This window comes from Balearica regulorum, chromosome 8 (genome assembly GCF_011004875.1).
Source record: "Balearica regulorum gibbericeps isolate bBalReg1 chromosome 8, bBalReg1.pri, whole genome shotgun sequence".
In the NCBI taxonomy this organism is placed as follows: domain Eukaryota; kingdom Metazoa; phylum Chordata; class Aves; order Gruiformes; family Gruidae; genus Balearica; species Balearica regulorum.
In genome coordinates, this window is record NC_046191.1 from 3,817,750 (window position 1) to 3,836,466 (window position 18,717).

The following is an 18,717-nucleotide window of genomic DNA, read 5'->3' on the forward strand; positions in this document are numbered from 1 at the left end:
ACCTGTCTGCACATCTGGGCTTATCTCTTGTTTTTTTTACAAACCTAGTTAATTATTTCTTATTCACTTTCAAGACAAATAGTTTTGTTCTCAGTTTGCATCTTAAATTACACTATATTTGAAAACTCTTCAGATAAAGAACCCAAACCTTCAAAGGAAGAAATGAAGGCTATTTTCCTGTCCCCAAACTCCTGGGAGAGGCTGTAACTTTGAAGTGTGCTATTAAAGGTGGAGATAATGTAGGATTCACCTTAGTAAATGTGGGTGTCTACTGTGGAGCTAGTTATCTTAGAATCAATGGAGAACTAAACAGAACTAATGGTGTCTAACGAGCCGTTCACCTCATCCAAAAATAGACCACTGCCTTTGACTAGACTTCATTGACCACACTGACCGGCTCACCAGTGGATATGAAAGGAGGCCACCGGTACTAGCTCCAAGGTAGATACCTCCAGTCTACACACATACCTTCAGTTAGGTGAATTCCACCCAAAGTGCCAGCCTCTGATCTCACCTGCACCAACCCCTGAGGTGTAACTGCTTTAATGACACTTACGTCATAGCTACTTCACGGCTACGAATGTATCAGCACCTTCTCCTGGGAGCAACAGTCTTTTTAGAGCTTTTCAAAATATTTTGCCACGAATACTCATTCAACAAAAGGTGGTGGTAATCATTTCGATGACTACAACAAAATTTTCATTAGCATACAAGTTTTCTGTCCTTTTTTTGATATAAACCATATTCTTCCTCTCTTCCTTTGTATCTATTTTTATAGTTCTCCCTTTTCTTGTATGCCAAATGAAAGATGAAGGATGAAGATAAAAGTGAGAAATGAAAATTTATGTGGCAAACATCTAATTAAGTAAAAAACAGATTGGGATTTTTTTAAACATTTATAAAAAAATAGCACCAGATCTGTTAATATTATTTGAAATTGTTATGCAACTGCACTGTCCTTTGTACACATCTGGGAACAAATTCATTCCTTTTTTCTTTCACTGGGTGAAAGGGAGATAAAAATGCTATTTCCATCAAACAAGAAGGAATAAAAAATTGTACTGAGGGAACATGTGGAAATTCAAAGCTAGGCTTGAGACCACACTGTATTTAGCTTTTCCGAGATACGGCTCTTCATTTAGCAATTTGATTTGCTATATGAAAGATGTGTTGTGGTTATTAGAAATACTCATAGGCATCTAAGTATTGGGTCTTTCTCTGTTGCCTTGACCTCCTCAGCATGTCAGGGTAGAAAACAAAGCGGAAAGCATTTGTCAGTGATCTTGCCAAAGAGAGAGAGAAGAAAAATGAATGCAGAAACGATCAACCACCCTTCAGGAAGGTGAAGTGCCGCAAGAAGGAGAAAGTGGTTCCTCTTCGGTGTCTGGGTCAACTCCTCAGCACAGCCTCGAAGGGCTTTCTGCTGAGCACGGGAAAGACTGGGGGAAGGAAACAAGACCAAATAGACATCAGTCCTCAGTCTGTGCCCTATACTGACACGTAGGGTTTATTTTCTCAGAGTAGATAGATTAGTGCAAGAAGTAACGAATGGAATAAGGATCTCCAAAATGTTTGTTTGTGCAGTCTCTGACTGGGAAATACCAAATTTCTCAAGTGGCAAAAGAAGAGGCTGTTTGATCAGAGGAAGAATCTACTACTATTAAACTGATCAACATTACAAGTGTGCCTGCCTTACACTACAGAGAGCGAATGAAATGCTAAAGTCTACAAACGGCTGGCCCAAATACAGACCGTTACTCTGATAGCTGTGTTGTGGGCACCAACTAAGGTGTACGCAAAAATGGCCTTTCAAACAAGCTCTGAGTGCAGAACGCAACCGTGTTGCCAAATATATGGATCCTCACAAGCATTTTTAATCAGTTAAAGGACGTGAGGTAGTGGAGCAGGTTGCTATTCTCCTTGTTTGCCTCTGAAAGGGGCAAGTGACCGTTCCATGGACAAGCCCCTACAGTCATCATTTTCAGAAATGCTTAATAAAAATTATTAAGTCATTTCTTCTGAAAACCATGCCTAGAGTGATGCAAGGGGCTATTACTACTTATGTGCTTCTGATGGGATATTACAAGTCTCAACCAGCGACTGTAAATTCTTTGAGATCTTCAAATGGAAGATAAAACAGGTCTTTGTCTATTATTTATTCACTTATTGACTTATTATTTATGTATCCCTAAGCAGCTCCATGCTGCCAAACCGTATTTCTCTTGGCGTCTTTCAGCCTGTGACATTTATATTTTATTAGTGACCTCACTAAATGACATAAAATATAAGTTCTACAACCTATGAGAATATGTGTATTCCAGATCAGAACTTCATTTCTACCTGCTGTAGGTATGGAGGAGTTGGGACTATCTGGCGTTATTAAATCTGTTATTTGTGTGTGGGAGTTGGAGGCAGGAATTATCCTTCCATCTCAAGGCAAGCATAAATATTTCAAAGCACACATGATTGTAATTCCATTGAAGCTCATCTGAAACATCCCAGACATTTTATTGAAAATGAGATGATAATGTATGGTGGCCTGCAACAGATATACCAGTATTTTAAAACTACTGCTATAGGGCCAAGTAATTATGCAGTACAGCTGTTGCGCACTATACTGGATTTTTTAGTGTTTTATGAGTTTGTGGTGCTGTGCAGCACAGAAGTAAGAGGATTTTTCAGAATACTGAATTCAAACATCTGATTATGCAGGCCAGTCTTGTCTTTTCCCTTCTTGACTTGTAGCAGCCAATAACAAACTAACTAACTAATAAAATAAATTGCATTCATTGAATAGGTTAGCACTTCACATGCCCAAGGCAAATGAAGAAGAGCCAAAATTGTGAATTCTATTCAACTGAATGATCAGATAATAAAGAATCAGTTAACTTGAAACAGGTTACAGTTTTCTTCAGATATTTAGTGCCCTTCTCCTGGAACACAGGAGCAGTCCTAATAAAGATGCATGGGATCTTCTCTCTTCCAGGGAGCCCTCACTCATGGGCTAAAGGGACTTCATGGCTGCACCTGCAGTGCTCAGACAGATTTCTCCACCAGCATAGCCCAATGTATGGGGGAGACGTATTGATCCATCCACCTTCCCTCTCGTCTTCCAAAAAGCCTTGCCAACCCCTTCAAGTCCAGATGACTGGATGAAATTTCTTTCTTCATAAAGTTGTTTGAAGTCTTTGAACAGGTCATTTAATGTTGCTCTTCTCCCGCTCAGGAAAAGCCAGCTATCACCCTGCACTCCTCGCCTGTTCAAAGTAGAGGTCTAGGGAATCAAAGGGCTAGTCCACCAGACCAGGCCAACAGTGGACTGGCTTCACCAGGGCACAATGCTCAGATACCTTCTCTATAAAGTGAGAATTACCTTTATTAATAGCTCATTAAACATTGATCAATCTTCCTAGAAATAGTAACATTATAATCATAATGAAACAGGATCATTTTTATCAGCTTGTTTTTGAGGCTATTATAATTGGCTTCATTACAATTAAGAAAGTATTTTTTTAAAAGTCATTTCCCTGGAAATGTTATAGAACAGTTTGTTCTGCTAGATATTTCCACTTCAGGCTTCTAACTTGCTTTAACTCCCTGCATGCTGTAAGCTTTCTCCTGGCATTTAAGTGATGCAAGTGCCAGTTCAAATTATGCAAGATGTATCCCACCCTTTGTACCCCAAAGGTACTTATTCTGAAAATTGACCATATTAGAGTACTAATTGGCTAAGCCACCATGCTGGCTGATGTGAAATGCTTTCAAACACCATGAAACAGCTGTGTTTATCGGAAATATGAAGAGTGACTTTTTAATAAGGAGATCTGGCAATAATCCAAATTTGTTGAAAGGAACTTACACTTCTGTGTATAATACAATACAAGAGGTAAAGAATAGAAGCCTAAAACAATAGCTTTAAGCCCACAGATTTTTGTGATGAAAGCAGTTACCCAAACAAGAAAAAAATAATTAAGAAACTTGGGCTGGGATTTGCAGAGGTCCTCAGAGAATTCATTAACTGCTTTTGAATTTCAATGGGAGCTGTGTCCCCGTAACTCTTTCAAAGGTTTCTCAAAGTCCCAATTTTTCCTACTGCCCGTTAGGAACAGACTTTAGGGTGATAAATGTAGAGCAATCTCTTATTCAGGTTAGCAAGCACTTGCCTCTACTTAAATATTGAGCTGCTGAGGGTAGGACTGACCAGTCCTAGGACCAGCCCTTTGAAGGGAATGCAGATCAGTGGAAAACTTGAGTCTTGCTTAAGTCCCTTAATGGTGCAAAGGGGCTGTTTAGTAACATGTCTGTCAGGTCCGTGGATGACCTAAGTTCAAACTGATCCTGCCTTGCATTCCCATTTGCAGTGACAAGGCTGGGAAATCACGGGGCGACAGAAGAAAAATAGGCCTTACCCTCTTGACATGGGCAAAATCAATACTTCCACATTACCTAGGTGAACATAAATGAAACATTCAAAATACAATATATATAGCTGACCAATGCAAGATATACAAATACCCTAAATATGATGGATGGAGGATCTGTTCCTGCCCATGGACATCAAAAAGGAGTGAATTGCAGAATATCCGTCTCTCAGCTCCAGAAGTCAAGTGTAGGTGGTCGGCTAAGCACTGCTGAGAAAACACACCCATGGTATCTCCAGGTCAGGCTGGCTATCGGCCCCTTTTTCCTGCTCTGAAGACCAGAGTGGCATAAGGCACCTGGACCCTTTGTTCAGGAACACTCTTGCTGTAAGAGATTTTGCAGTAGCAAGTGGGAGGCAGAAGGACATTTTGCCAGAGCCCACGGAGTTCCTAGCAAAAGGAAAATATACTTAAAGCTGTGTTTGGGCACAGGGTTTATTGGTGTACTCTGGGTTGTGACTATTACAGGCTGCTTTTGAAAACCTGTAGAGCTGAACTGAGCGCTGGTTCCAGATTCTGGCATAGGCAGGGGGCCAGTTAAGTTAGCTATTTCGAGCAGATTGTTTTAAAACATGTCAAAACTGTTCTGCCTTTAGGAGATCAGAATACTATCAAACTGATTACATAGGTACAGAAATAAAAACCAATCCTATAGCAAGCACTCCTCCCTTCCAAGACCATAGCTAGAGGTCAAAAAAAACCCCTAATTTAACCTATTTGTAGAATTCCTACTTCACATGAAATGCTGGCAACTTTTGCATATTTTTTTTTTTTAATACACATGATGTATTCCCATATATAAGATAAAAACTACTGCTAGGAGAATATATCATGTCTTCCTTATAATGAAATGCAGTTGATAAGTTTACAATAGAAATGTAAATTCTCTTAAAAACCACAACCTTTATGTGTGTGATGATATAATTCTGCTTTGATACTAAAAAGGGCATGGTAATGGAATCTGTGACTTTGGAGTGATATATTGCTGTTAAGTTAATAGGACTCCACATTCCCATTTCTAATATCAGTGTTTTTTTCCCCTTTCATTCTGTAGATGGTAAGCTGATACTACATAAACATTGTTAAAGCTATAGTTCCACGCTACAGTAATTCACTTAACTTTAACATGATTTATGGTTCTGTCAATAGAGGAGGTTGAAAATCCCGAGCTCTGATGCTTAAACATGGGTTCCATATTTAAAGCAATAATGTGCTTTTTGTGTGTGTCTGAAGCTAGAGGAATTTAGCATAAAGCAGAGATAAAAATATTATAGTTCACTGCACTGTTTAAAGCATATACTTTAACTTCACGGATCCATCAAAGAGAGCAAAGGAACTGAACACAGAATCAGTAAAAGCATGGGTAAAATACTTTGGTCCTGTAGCACTTTATTTTTATATTATTTTTTAGGGACGCATGAAATCCTATTAGTATTTTTAACACTCCCCTTTTTTTCATTCTTTTGCTCAGTTAGATCAGCTCCTTTTGTCAGGATGAGTTTAAATCTGGGTCCACTGTGTTAATCACCCCCCATTCTTCTTTCTGGCACATGCCCTCCAGGCATTTTGCCTCTTTAGGAGATTAAGCGACCAAGTCATCTTGTTGCTCTAACATGTCCTCACTGGAGCAACATATTAACACAATTCCTCTGCAAAAGAGCCCTCTTTAGAAGTTTGCTGCAGGGATGACAAATTAACCCAGCATGGTGTCCCACACATCTATCTCAGTACAAATTATTAGTGTAATAGAGCTTTTAGTTATGCATTTATCTAGTAATTATTGAACGGTTATACAAAACGAAGCTGAGCAATCATGGCCCTTTATGAGGCAATCTCAGTGGGTGGCCTTACAGTTAATTTAGGATAGGACTGTCTAAGCAGTTCACTCACACACAAATTAGCTGAACAGCCTGCTCCTTTAAATATTTCCTATGTCACAGGCTAACTCTTTACAATACAACAAAGGTAGAGTTTTAATTACACGGTTCCTGACTTTTGTTTAGCTGAAGCTTTAACCATTTGCAAGCCTTCCTCTCTGCCCTCCCCTGCCTGGGATGTGGGAGTAGATGGCAGTTTGGGTAGGGTATCTAGTAATTACTAAACCCTGACCTTGAGGCCATCTGTTAGGAAACGGTTTTTCCTTCAGCATCATATTATTTCAAAGTGAGCGGAGAAAATCAAAATCTTCACCTACACAGTCAGCTATCCTGACATCATAAACTGGAGTGTCCCTTTGCGCTGTCGCAAAAGCGATGCTCATCTGTTGGTCAGCGTTATGCTCTTTATCTTTTCTTCTCAACTTTCTTAGCCTTGTAGTGCAGCGCTCTCTTTTTGGCTGTCTGACATTTCCATCCCCTGATCTGAGGTGTCTATATCGGAATGAACTTGCACCGCTTTGGTTTTGTCAAAAGTCAAAGGGAAGCAGAAGGTTACTCAAGGAACAGCCATGGATAGTTGTATGGAACAGGATATTACAAAATGTCCTTTTACACCATGTGGCTCTAGAGCAAGTAAGCAGGAATTATCACTTTGATTCGCCTGAGGCTGGCTGACAGCTAACAGGCACTGGTATTTTGGTGACCCTGTGGAGAATGATAGAGAAGGACACGATGTCTTCCCAGCTATGTGACATAAAGTTTTTGCCACTTTGGCAGAACAGAGAGTGCTATCCTGCAGAGTTTCCCTGGTGGGCCTTGCCCTGATAAAAATCTCAATGGCAATGCTTATTATGGAGGAAATTAATATAATAGGAACCACTCCACTAGTTGACATTCATCCCTTCTTCTCTTTATGCTCACACACCCACTTCCTTGGGTTCTTCCCTTTGTGTTGTATTTCTTGTTTCTTGTAATTGTGTTTGTCCTTCATTTATCTTCCTAACGCACCATCTCATTCTTTTTTTTTTTTTTTTTCCTTTCCTTGCCTTTTCTTCCTTGCTTTTTGGCTTGCAGGATCTATGCTGTCATACTCTGTGGAAATGCTTGAATGCTCCACAGCCCAGGCTGCCGTATATCCTAGGTTTACAAGATCGCGGTCAATTTAACGTTTCAGCCAGCTCCAGATATAAAGTCACTAGAGTGTAAGTAGCAATACATGGAAACCTAGAACCGCTTATGTAAATACTGCTGTCACCCATAATATTTAAATCCTTCACTGTCTGGTAAAGAGTTCAAGTGGGTTAATGTCTGGGAAACTTTGTAAGATGCCAAGCAATACATGATGGCTTTGCAATACTGGAGTGCTGCGGTGAACTACACTAACCACCAAATAATCTAACTTGCAGGTAACAAAAGTATGCTGCGTAGGAGATAGAGATCTAACTGCTTGAATTTTCAATGCTTTGAAAGAAATTCTAAAGCTGATAGTGATGCTCAAGCCACCCTATAGGTGATCAATTTACCATCTGCCAGACACTGAATCCTAACCACACTGGTCCAGAGAAGACATATGGTGCATTCATAGAGTCATGCCCAAAAAACTGCCATCATCAAGTGAGGCTCCATGAATCACTTTGCTAGCTTATCACCAAAGAAACTTGGATCTTACCACCATCTGTTGGAACTACTGAGGAGTCACTGAAGCATTGGCATCCATGCACCAACACTCACTGCACATCTGGTCCTTTGGTCAGCCAGCTCAGATCCTCTCTGCTGGCTACTGCCCAGCTGGGTTGAGTACTGGCAGCAGCACCAACGCGGCTAGGAAACTAGTGCACAGCCTTCCACAACACAGTACAGTACAGACAATTTCATGAGAACAGAGGTTTTCCAACTGGTTTGTTGAATGGAGCACCTTATAGCCAAGAAATCCTCTTCAGGATCTTCTCCAAGCAAGTCTTGTTTCCAAAACAACTCATTGTGGGGATCACTGGGAAGGGCACTCAGCATCCTGGGATACCCCAGCATTAAGATGTGCACTGTGTTCTAAGGAATGTTTGGAAGCATGTGAAGGATTCGGGAATATTCCTAAGAAGTTATAAATCACTGGTTGTCAATGACAACACCTGCCATGAATAGTCTACAGCTTCTTCTCTGCTGTCTATTTTGATCATGCTTTACAAATGCATCTCATACACACATCCAAGTGATAAACTTGCACATATGAACATCAGAAGGAGATTGAACCTTCTTGTAATCGTTTAGTTGGCTGAGGAGCTTACTCTGATGGTGACCTACTTACTCATGACTTTCCTTTCTCTGAAGTATCTCTGCAGACTGAAGATTAAATCCTGCTTTTACTTTTCTGAGAACCACTCAGAATGACCTGCCACTGACCATTTACATAATGCATATATATCCAAAGAGAATGCAACACGTGTGTACTACATTGTACCTATCGTTTCTGCAGAGAGGTGCGACTTCCGGTAACTAATGGTGGATATGAATTGCTCAAAGATTATATCCTCTTATATGATTGCATTATACTCTTTACATTGCCACTTTTGATACCTGAAAAGCTTCTCTCTTCTGCTTACTGTCCTAGAGTACACCGGAGGGCATGGGATAAAGAACAAAGCTGGATTTGCAGAAAATAATCCATCTCAGTATATTACCCTTTACTAACAGAATGATTGTTGTAGAAGAGAAAGAAACACAGCCAATGTGCTGTGGAAGAAGAATACTGAAGAGGAATGTCCAAAAAGAACAAAAAACGAAGTCTGGAACAAGTTTTTTCCAGGATGATGACAAAGAATCCATGGACGGATTCAGAGGGATTTTTCCTGAAAGTCTGTGAAGACTTTGTTTGTGAACAAGCATAAAACAGATGATGCTTCTAAATGATGTTGCAGAAGAACAGTTTTTGCTTAACCTGTTAGGAACTACGATGATTCGAAACTGTGTTACTTCTTCATGGAGTTAGTAAAGACATCTCCTTCCAAACAAACAAAAAAAATTTGTGGACTGTAATCATTGTATTTGCTCTTTCAAATTCTGGCTGTCTTTGTTCTTCTCACATAGCCAATGGATATCCCCTAGTGCGCAGCAAAAGTCTTGCAAAAACAGACTGTAGATGAGATTTAAACAAGACCTCACCAGTGACACATTTCCTCTCTCAACCACACAAAAGTCCAAAATACAGAGTGTCTAAACAGGGGCAGAGAAAGGCATTTGAAGATCTTAAAAAAGAAGTGTGAGGTAAAACATAGCTAAATACAGAAAGGCCTATTAACTACAGGCCTATCAATCAACAAGTCAAATCTAAAAGGCTGAACTTCTAAAAGATAGGAATTCAGAGTCGGCTGATGTGCACTGAATATAATGTTAATGGAACATTCATATTATTCATACTTATATCACCAATTATCAAAGCTTTTAAAAGAAGATTTATTTGCCAGATAGCTGAGATCCAAATTTCAAGGGAAATCTGTATAGAACTTAGATGCCTAAATATCTTCTCAGGATCTAGGTGTGTGTCTAAGGGTAATAAATAATTTTTATGGGATTAACCACAACAAATCAAACTACAATAAGTAGGTTTAACAGAGCACAAAAACCCGTGAAGTTGCAATTCTGACCTTGCTTCAACTTGGTGCAATTCCACTACTTTGCATCCCCTGCACTGTGCAGACAAAGAGGGTCCTCCTGGTTTATTCTGCCCTCAGTAAAACCACACTAATGCAAAAGAGACACTTCAAAATAATTTCTAGTATGAATTGCTAATATGTCTTTTTATGCTTCACCATTCGACCAATTCCTTAATAATCTTCTCTAAATGAGACAAAATTTCATAGCAGAAAGAAGCATGTCACAACCATTCATTCCTATTTTTGTATCTTCCAAAGAGGTTTGTAAGAAGATTCATTCATTTGTGTATATTACTATGCCCAAGTGAGTTCCTTTTCAAATGTGAGCTGAGTATCTCGTTTAGTTTTCTAGGCTAAATGCAAATGCATCTTTCTAACAAAAATGTATAAGCACATCTAGACCCAGAGGACATCTCTTTTACTTGGAAAGGCAGCCAGAAGAGTACTGTGAAGAAAACCAGCCAAAGCATTGCAGGAACCAACTTTAAAGGAGTCCCCTAACAAGGCGGTTCTTCAGCGCACCGATACCAACAACACGAGCACCAAATGCCTGGCAGAAACAAAGGCATAGTGCTGGAAGACAGGCGTGGTTCAGAAGTGAGCGATGGGTCCCTACCTCAAGCAGTTAGACTGCATCTGTGTTATGAATGGACACAAGCGGAAGACACTCCCTGTAACATATTCTGTCCCTTTCCCCACCCTCTTCAAATAAAAACCCCAAACCCCCTGAAACCAGCGTTTCCACCTTAGGCACTGTTGAAGGGTCATCAGGAGTTTTACCAATCAGCCCAGCCTAGCAAAACCAAACCAATGCAGGTCTTGACAACTAAAACCTCCGGGTTATGAAGCTTCTGAAGCACAGCCTCTCACTGGGTGGGTCACACGTGGCGATGGCTTTCCGTGGAAAGGCGCTGGGACGGACACTGGGTGCCGTGGCTAACGTTTAAGCTGCCTGGGGGCTCTTGGGTTAAGCCTCACCTCTGGGTCCTGTAATGACAGGTCGATGGTGCTGTGTGAAAGCCGTTCCAAGGGAGGAGGTCTGCGAAGGCGAGGGACTGCTGAAACCAGACTTCTCTGACTTCTTTAATGTAGTTGGCGATGGCATTCCTGGCAAGAATGATTGATAAGTGCAATTTAATAATGCTAGGTCATGGAACGACAGCCTATGCATTGTGAAAGTGGGTGCAGAAGCAGCTAGATAAACTTAAAGGACAAATGAAACTGAATACAACAGCAAGCTGAAAGCTCACTTTTATTTGTGGTCTTTTTTGAGGCAGAAGCAACCATGGTTTGCTCTGAGCAATGAGTACTAAGAGGCAGCCATGTTTTTCTTTTAAATCTGAAATATGGATAAAATGCAGCTTATTATTGCTACTGAAACCTACTCTGCTTTATTTTTAGAAATCTGTAATAGCTGGAGCATTTGGATTTTTACAGGCTTTTTATGAGTTCTGTCTTTCACTCACTGTTTTAGTAGATTATTGCAAATGGATCTTTTAAATGTGCTGCACGACTCAAGGCACAACTAGAGAATGAAGTTTTCTGAGTTCAAACTCTGCCTTTCCTTACTCTCTTGACTTCAAAGGTATTGGAAAGTAATATATTTATGTGGTTCCCTTTTGCTTTCAAATTTTTTTAAAGGGTGAATGGTATTTGTGTCTTGATATTAGAAGCCACACTGGAATTATTTCAGAGTTGTTATTATGCCCTTGAACTATATCAAAGGCTTCCAATGAAAATCAGAGTTAAGTTGCCATTGGGTGAAACCTCTCCTGTGGACAGGCAGAAATGCTGTAATGCTAACATGACCGGTTCGTTGTACTCTGTAAGAGTAACTCCTGTTGATACCATATCAAGCCCGTGGCACCAAAGAAATCAGTGGAATTAATATATTGCAATAGGCTCTTAAAATCAGAGCCTCTTCTGCATACCATCTATGCTTGGATAAAAGAATATTACAGCATTTAGATGAAGAATATGTATGTGTGTCTCTATTATTCTCTGTACTTTTATAGCTGCAGAAGCATACAGTTATTCCGATCATCTGCATGTACTCTGAAAACACATAATTTCCAGTATATACAGTACATCAGACATTTTGCATATCCGTAGGGATGTAGCAAAACAAAGGTGTGGAAGAGTTGAGGTTTCAGGTGCAAAAGCAAAGTATCAGATAATGTGGAAGTTGAACTTCCACTAGCAAAGTCATTCAACCTTGTTTCCAACTCTGTATTTTATAGAATTTAATTGTTGAAAAGAGAGAGGCCTGGACAATATTATCTCTGGACAATATTATTAACTTTATATTTAATAACACTAGTTTTATAGTCCCTGGGATGTTGATTGCAACATGCAGGAGCCTTCTTTTACTTTATATGCTGCACTGCTGGGGTCTTAATGGCTTCAGCGAGGTTTTGCAGTTTATATTTCAGAAAGTTAAATAAAGTAAGGGAGTGGTTAAAGTTCCAGTGTTGTACTTGCAGATTTCTGTCTTGAAACTGTTTGCTATAAGGGTTTGTTGTTGTGGTGGCTTTTTCCTCATAGCAAGAAAGGTTACATATTTAATCTTTTAAAAATAAAAGTTTAGAACCAACAGACTATTGTACAAGAAAAATAATGGGTTGGTTTGGGTTTTTTTTTTTTTCATATCAGTCTTAAGGATTTTGGAGTAGGGACAAAAGCAAAAAGAGCTGGTTCAGTTTGGGGTAACAGAGAAAAGGAGACTGAACTAAGGTATTTCAGCGAAATATTCCAATGCAGCCTGCTAAATTTCTGCTCAAATGGGATGTAAATTAGTCAGTGCTCTGTGTTTGAGTGTCCATATCCCGGACAAGGATACTCAAAAGACGTAACAGTGCTGTTGACCCAGATTTCCTTGTGGCAGAGCAACTGGGGATGGAAACACCAAATGAGTGTCAGCCCCAGCCCTCAACACGAAGTCAAGGGCCGGTGGCAGTATTTGTACTTTGGAAGGGGTAGAAGAACTACACTCTGGCAGCAAGGCCGTGGGTACATCTCCTCTGTGCTGGGCTGTGGAAGGGACTAGGTTCGCCCCCAGGGCAGGTTTCCAGCCCTGTAAGTGCAAAATATCATGGACGGAACAAGTGACTATTTACGCACAGGGATTATCGCAGTAAAACACGCCTGCTTGTGAGCTGCTCTACCTGCAAAGTCGTGTGGCACTTGCTCTCGTGTGGAGGCAGAAGGTCCTGCATGCAGCTGATGGCTGCGCAGCCCTTGAGCAGAAGTATGGGAGGGTCCAGGGGTGCCATGGGCAAGCAACCGAGGTCGTGGAAGGAGTCAGATCTCTAAGTCTATGCACCGTATGGCTCAGCTGGCTCTTGAACTCCCTGCTTTCCCCATACCCTCTTCAGGGTTATGGGAAAGATAATAAAGCTTCTGAGAAAGCAAAGAAGCTGTTCTTTTACCCCTGTGCTAAAAAACCTGCTTGACTCAACTAAACCATGGTAGGGGCAAGGGGCAGAGAGAAGAGTGGAATATGGTTTAAAGCTGTAGCAAGTTCATGTGATTGGACCCAAACATCGGAACTTGAGGAGCTACAACAAAAGTGATGGATGACCTTGCACTGTGACAATGCTGAGCATTGTCACGCTCATACGGGGTTGGATTTTATAAGGTTGAGGTAGCTGCTTTCATGTGAAAATAGAGATTTTGATGTAACACTGTGTTGTAAAATAGAGTAGAAAGACAAATTGAAGCACTTTTAATTGGTTCCTACTTTTGTTATATTTGTTTGCTGTCATCATTCTAGTTGCCATTATTATCACTACTTTCTTTTTTTATTTATTTCAGGGTATTCTGAAATGTATTGGTTTGGAACAGTCCAACTCTACCATGTTTTTATTTTGTTTGAGGATTGTAATGACACATTTTATTTTGAGTGATCATATCCATCAGATCTCAAGAAAAAAAAAATATGGCTGCTTCCTAGTTCAGAAGAATATGCAAACAGGAGCTTAATTACATCACTTAATATTGACCAAGAGAGAGAATAAGATGAGCTTGCCAGCTCATTTCCAAAGCATGTTTTGTCCTTTAAGAGGGGAGGGTATGACAGAAAGTTAGGCAGTGCAAAGCAATTAGCATCATTCACATTTTATGTTGCGCTAGCATGGTGCTCTAGCAGCAAAATTCAAACATTCTTTGAATGGGTTAATAAAAGAAGAAATACAGTCGGCATGCAAGAAAAAGGTTTCCAAGAACAAGCCAAAATATGTCCCATTCTTCTAAATTTATCACAGCCATGTCACATTATCCTTGAGACTGCCAGGAATGTCAATTTTTTTGCAATTTAAAAAAAATATCTCATTTAGCACCATATGTTTGGTTAATGTGCCTGGTACATCCTGCGTATTCTTTAGTCCATCCATTTCTAATACTCATTTTCTTTTTTTCCCCCCTCGCTAAGCCATATGTTACAATGCTGGTCATTCTATTGAAGCTCCTTTCAGGAGCTGAGAGTGAGAGTGAGGGAACTCAGGTTTAATCACCCAGAAAAATTTAAATCTGATACTACAAGTCTCACTCTTAGGTAAGCAGTCTCAACACTTGAGTTAGCATTGTGGGTGCCTGGTGCCTATGAAAATCAGGCCACCTATGAGATGGCATGGTGTATATTAACAACTGTGAGGCAGGAACTAAGATAAATGACTAAATATGGAACGAGGTGTTTAATTTTTGGCACCCATGTTTGAGACTCTCGGCTAGTTTTAAAGGTCTCCTGTTTCATACCTAATGAGTTTCAACACATTTAGTGGTCCCCAGTCCACAGCTTCCCCTCCTGCGTTGCTCAGGGATGCAGGAAATTAAAAAGTTAAAAGTGAAGCTACCCCAGGCAGAGCCCAGGGACGATGCTGCTGCCTTGCATGGCTTTCCTCAGCATTGCTCCCAAGAGCCAATGAATATTGGGGACGGCTGCACTGAAGACCAGATTTCAGCACATCCCATGGCCCCAAGGAAGGGGTAGTTCCAACTCCCAAGGACATCTCCGAGTCCCGACTCTCCTCTGTCTCCTCTCTGGTGCAGTTACAATATCCCGCAACCCGTCTCAGCTGTGCTGGCCGGTGAGTAGGGAATGGAGCCAAGGATCCTCCCCGTTCCCTGCCTCTTTCTATCCATCTGCTCCGAGCAAGGAATAAACAAGAACAGCCAGAACGCAACGGCTGGGTAACCCAGGTGGGGTTTAAGAGTGTTTCTTACTATTCTGTGTACAGGACTGTTGTCCAAATCACAGTCACACCTGGCACTTTTAGGAAAGATGGATTTCATAATTCAGGTCTGAGTCTCCTCTGACTGTTTTTTAGAGTGCAAGAGAAGAAAACTTAGTCTATTTTCATCTTATGGCAGCTTTTAACTACAGAATAAATGGAGAAGTTAATTGCTAAATAAAAAAGAAAATAAAGGGATTCGTGGCATAAAACACAGATGGAAGTCTGAGTGGGTGTGTTACTTTAACTTACTGTACTTGTGTTCATGTGATTGTATATGTATGCCAAACATATATGGTCTTAGCCTGCTTCCATTAATGTGAATCCATTTTTTTCACTGGACAGAGGGAACCAGATCAAAGACCATGATGGTGCTAAATGGAACAAGATGTGTACTTTCGTATTTTTTTCCAAAAGGAAATATTAATTTGACATTGGTTTTTCAGTTGAAAAGAATTTTAATTGCAGTACACAATAAGCAGAAAATTCAGACAACAATAATCTTGAAACTGTTAGCAGCATTATATTTCTATCAAGGAATTTGTGTGCCTTTTCAACATTAGAGCTTTCTGAATTTTCATTAATTTGGCATTTCCCTAAACACACAAGTTATTTTGTTCATTCCACATCATGCATCACACCCTTCTGCTCAATGCATAATGCAAGCGTAAATGGGATCCTTGTCCTTGAGAGACTCTGGTTACTGGAGCCATTGCACGGATGTTGAAGTCCCGCAGTAAGACTTTCCAAAACTCTGCACTTCGCAAACCTCCAGCCCAAGTTTAATCAGTGAATGCACAGGAATACTTCATGTTCCTCATCTTCTAAGGGGGACTGGAGCATTGTGATGGTTTTAATTCCTCTACCTCCTTATGTTTGCCAGTACTAGAAATGCACCACATAAGAGTCTTCCTTGAGTACAGCTAAAGATCTTCAAATTGTCATGTATGAGGCTGATATATAATTAAATGGACCAGAAATGATGCGTGAGAATTGAATGCACAAATCCTTCCCAGAACAAACAAATATCTCAGAACCTATTTTTCATATACCTATGCACCTTACTAACAGAAGTACTGAAATTAGGATTAACTTTGATGGAACGAATGGAGTCACAGCAGCCTAAGAGGAGAACGATTCCCCTTGTCTCCAAATCTATAGCTGTACCTGTATCCATATATCCATTCTACTTCACTTCATTAATTCCTAGCATTATTCTGACTGCACACATCTTAAACAATAACTCCACCTCAAGTTAGCCACATTGGTAGACCAGCTAATATTCATCTCCAAAGATGACTTTTGGATAATTACCCCAATATTCCCAGTAGCTCTCTGCCACTAGACTCTTGATGGAGATTTCTTAACAAAAGCTATGAATGAAATATGGTTTGGATCTTCATTCTCAAGGGGCACTAGGAAAAGGAATCACAGAAGCTCAGATATTACCAGGTGGACCATGAACTCAACAACATGCAGAACAAATAGATGATGCAGAAAAAACAAGTTAGCTGTTGAAGAAAAAACGGTATATGGGAAGAATTTTTCAAGGAATTTTCGTCCTTCTGGGCAAATTATTCCAGCAATTTCACTGAAATCAGTATCAACAGAAATGCTCATCAGCTGGGGAATTCTTAATTTCAAGCTTCTTCAAATTTTGATGGCTTTACTACTGTCAATCATAGTAAGTCTGTTCTACTTAGTGCTGAGCAAACTTTATTTGACATCAGCTGAGATATGATCACACTAACTGCCATCCATCGGTTTACTGTATTAGTTGCTCCAGTATACACAAAATATAACACAGATGGAAATTTGCTCATCCTAATGAAGTGCTCCTTAGTTTCTATGTTCTGAATGGATACTTGCTCCCTTGGTCGCATTCTGAGTTCCCATGATCACTGATGAACTACCTGCCAGTGAGCACCTTGCTTCACAAGACTAAATCCGGCTTAATAAACAGTGATTTTACAGAAGGAAAAATGAAAGCTCCCCCTCTATCCACTTATCAAACTGCTGCATATGCATCACCAACACACACAACCAGTTTCCTCAGAACTCGACATCTGACAGATCATCAGGAAAACAGAGCTAATCTATCCGTACCCATCAACATCGTATCGTAGGTGACTGCCAGATACTTAAGAAGCTATCCAAAAGAAATGTCACAACTCTTTTTCAAGACACTACAAAAGAAATGTTCCAAATAAAATAAAGCAAATGCACGTACAAGTCAATGAGCCAAAGAACTTAATAAAAAGAGATTGATTAAAATGAGGACCAGAATGTTCAAAAAAGACTGAGAGAGAGAGGTGCCAAAGGCGCATTAAATGGATTCAATGGTTTTAGGTTTTAAATGCTTTTGGACTTCTCAGCAATTTTTAGCCAAAAATGATAATTCAAGTTAGAATCAAAATTCTGATGTCACTTAGGAAAAAGAAGGTTGAAATTTCTCCTTTCTAAATTAGCGCTGCTCCATTTACAAAGAGAAATATCAGTTTATACTGATGGAAAATCTTGCCTACACAATTTTAAAACTGAGCGCTACAATATTCACCATTATTTTAAACCCCTACTCCATTAAAATCTGCCTTGAATAGTTTGGTGCAATGTTCCCACAGAGTGTACTATCATCTTAGCTGTTTGTATTTACAGCGTCACCCAGACTGTTTTAGATCTCATTAGCCTTCACTCCTGCTTTGTCAGCCAAGTAGTTCTTTCAATAATAACTAGTAAACTAGTACTCAACACATTACCAATTTCTTCAAAATATAATTTCATGAGTTTTATATTTAAAAACTTTAATGAGAAGGATAATAAACAGCAAGATAACAATTGATTTTTCCCTTTGATTTTATGTTAGTTCCAGTACCATTTTGCATTGTATAAATATATATTGTAATAAGAATAAAAAAAAATTTCTAATGACGTCTTTACACATCTCGTCATTTAAAATTCATGACTACATTTGTTTCATTTCAAATGCTATTTGAGAGTTTTTCAGCATACTTGGCAGATTAGATATAGCAGCAGGGACAAACTGCAGCCATCCATAGGAGAATATACCTTTATGTGGGTGCTTTGGGGATGGAACATCTATAGCTGTAAGGCAAAAAACGCCATCATAAATTTGGATGGCATTTACAAAGCCCTCTAAAAAGTCTTTGCATATGATTATAGCTGAGGTATGATATTTTTGCAAGTAAAAGACCCAGAATAGATTTATGTTTCAACTATATCTTCCTGAGATGCATATGGATGCTAAATTGCAAGTGATACTAAAGGGAATTTTAGTAACTGAAGAGGATGGAGTCAACTTTTCTGTTTTTTTTTTTAATTATTATTATCATTTGCTCAAAAATCATTTGCTCATTATTTGCATGTCATCAATTGATGACACCATTGGCTATTCAGACTATATGTAACAATAATGGCTGCTAAATGCCAAAGGCATGAGATGGAGATGGGTAAATATGCAGATTTTTTCGACCTGTGACCTCAGTTACTGCATGGTAATGTTGTTAAATGACTTTTGTGATGACAA

General features: G+C 39.6%; 1 protein-coding gene across 14 annotated transcripts in view; it reads right to left on the reverse strand.

The window, feature by feature from the left end:
• Positions 1 to 18,717, reverse strand: part of NFIA (nuclear factor I A) — a 254,670-nt gene that overhangs the window by 42,155 nt on the left and 193,798 nt on the right. For 10 of the 14 annotated variants that reach the window (XM_075759229.1, XM_075759230.1, XM_075759236.1 and 7 more), the window contains one exon: positions 10,924 to 11,052. The exons of the other annotated variants lie outside the window; for them this stretch is intronic. In XM_075759229.1, coding sequence (XP_075615344.1) covers positions 10,924 to 11,052 — 129 coding nt within the window. The remainder of the gene's footprint in view (positions 1 to 10,923; positions 11,053 to 18,717) is intronic. 14 annotated transcript variants of the gene reach the window in all.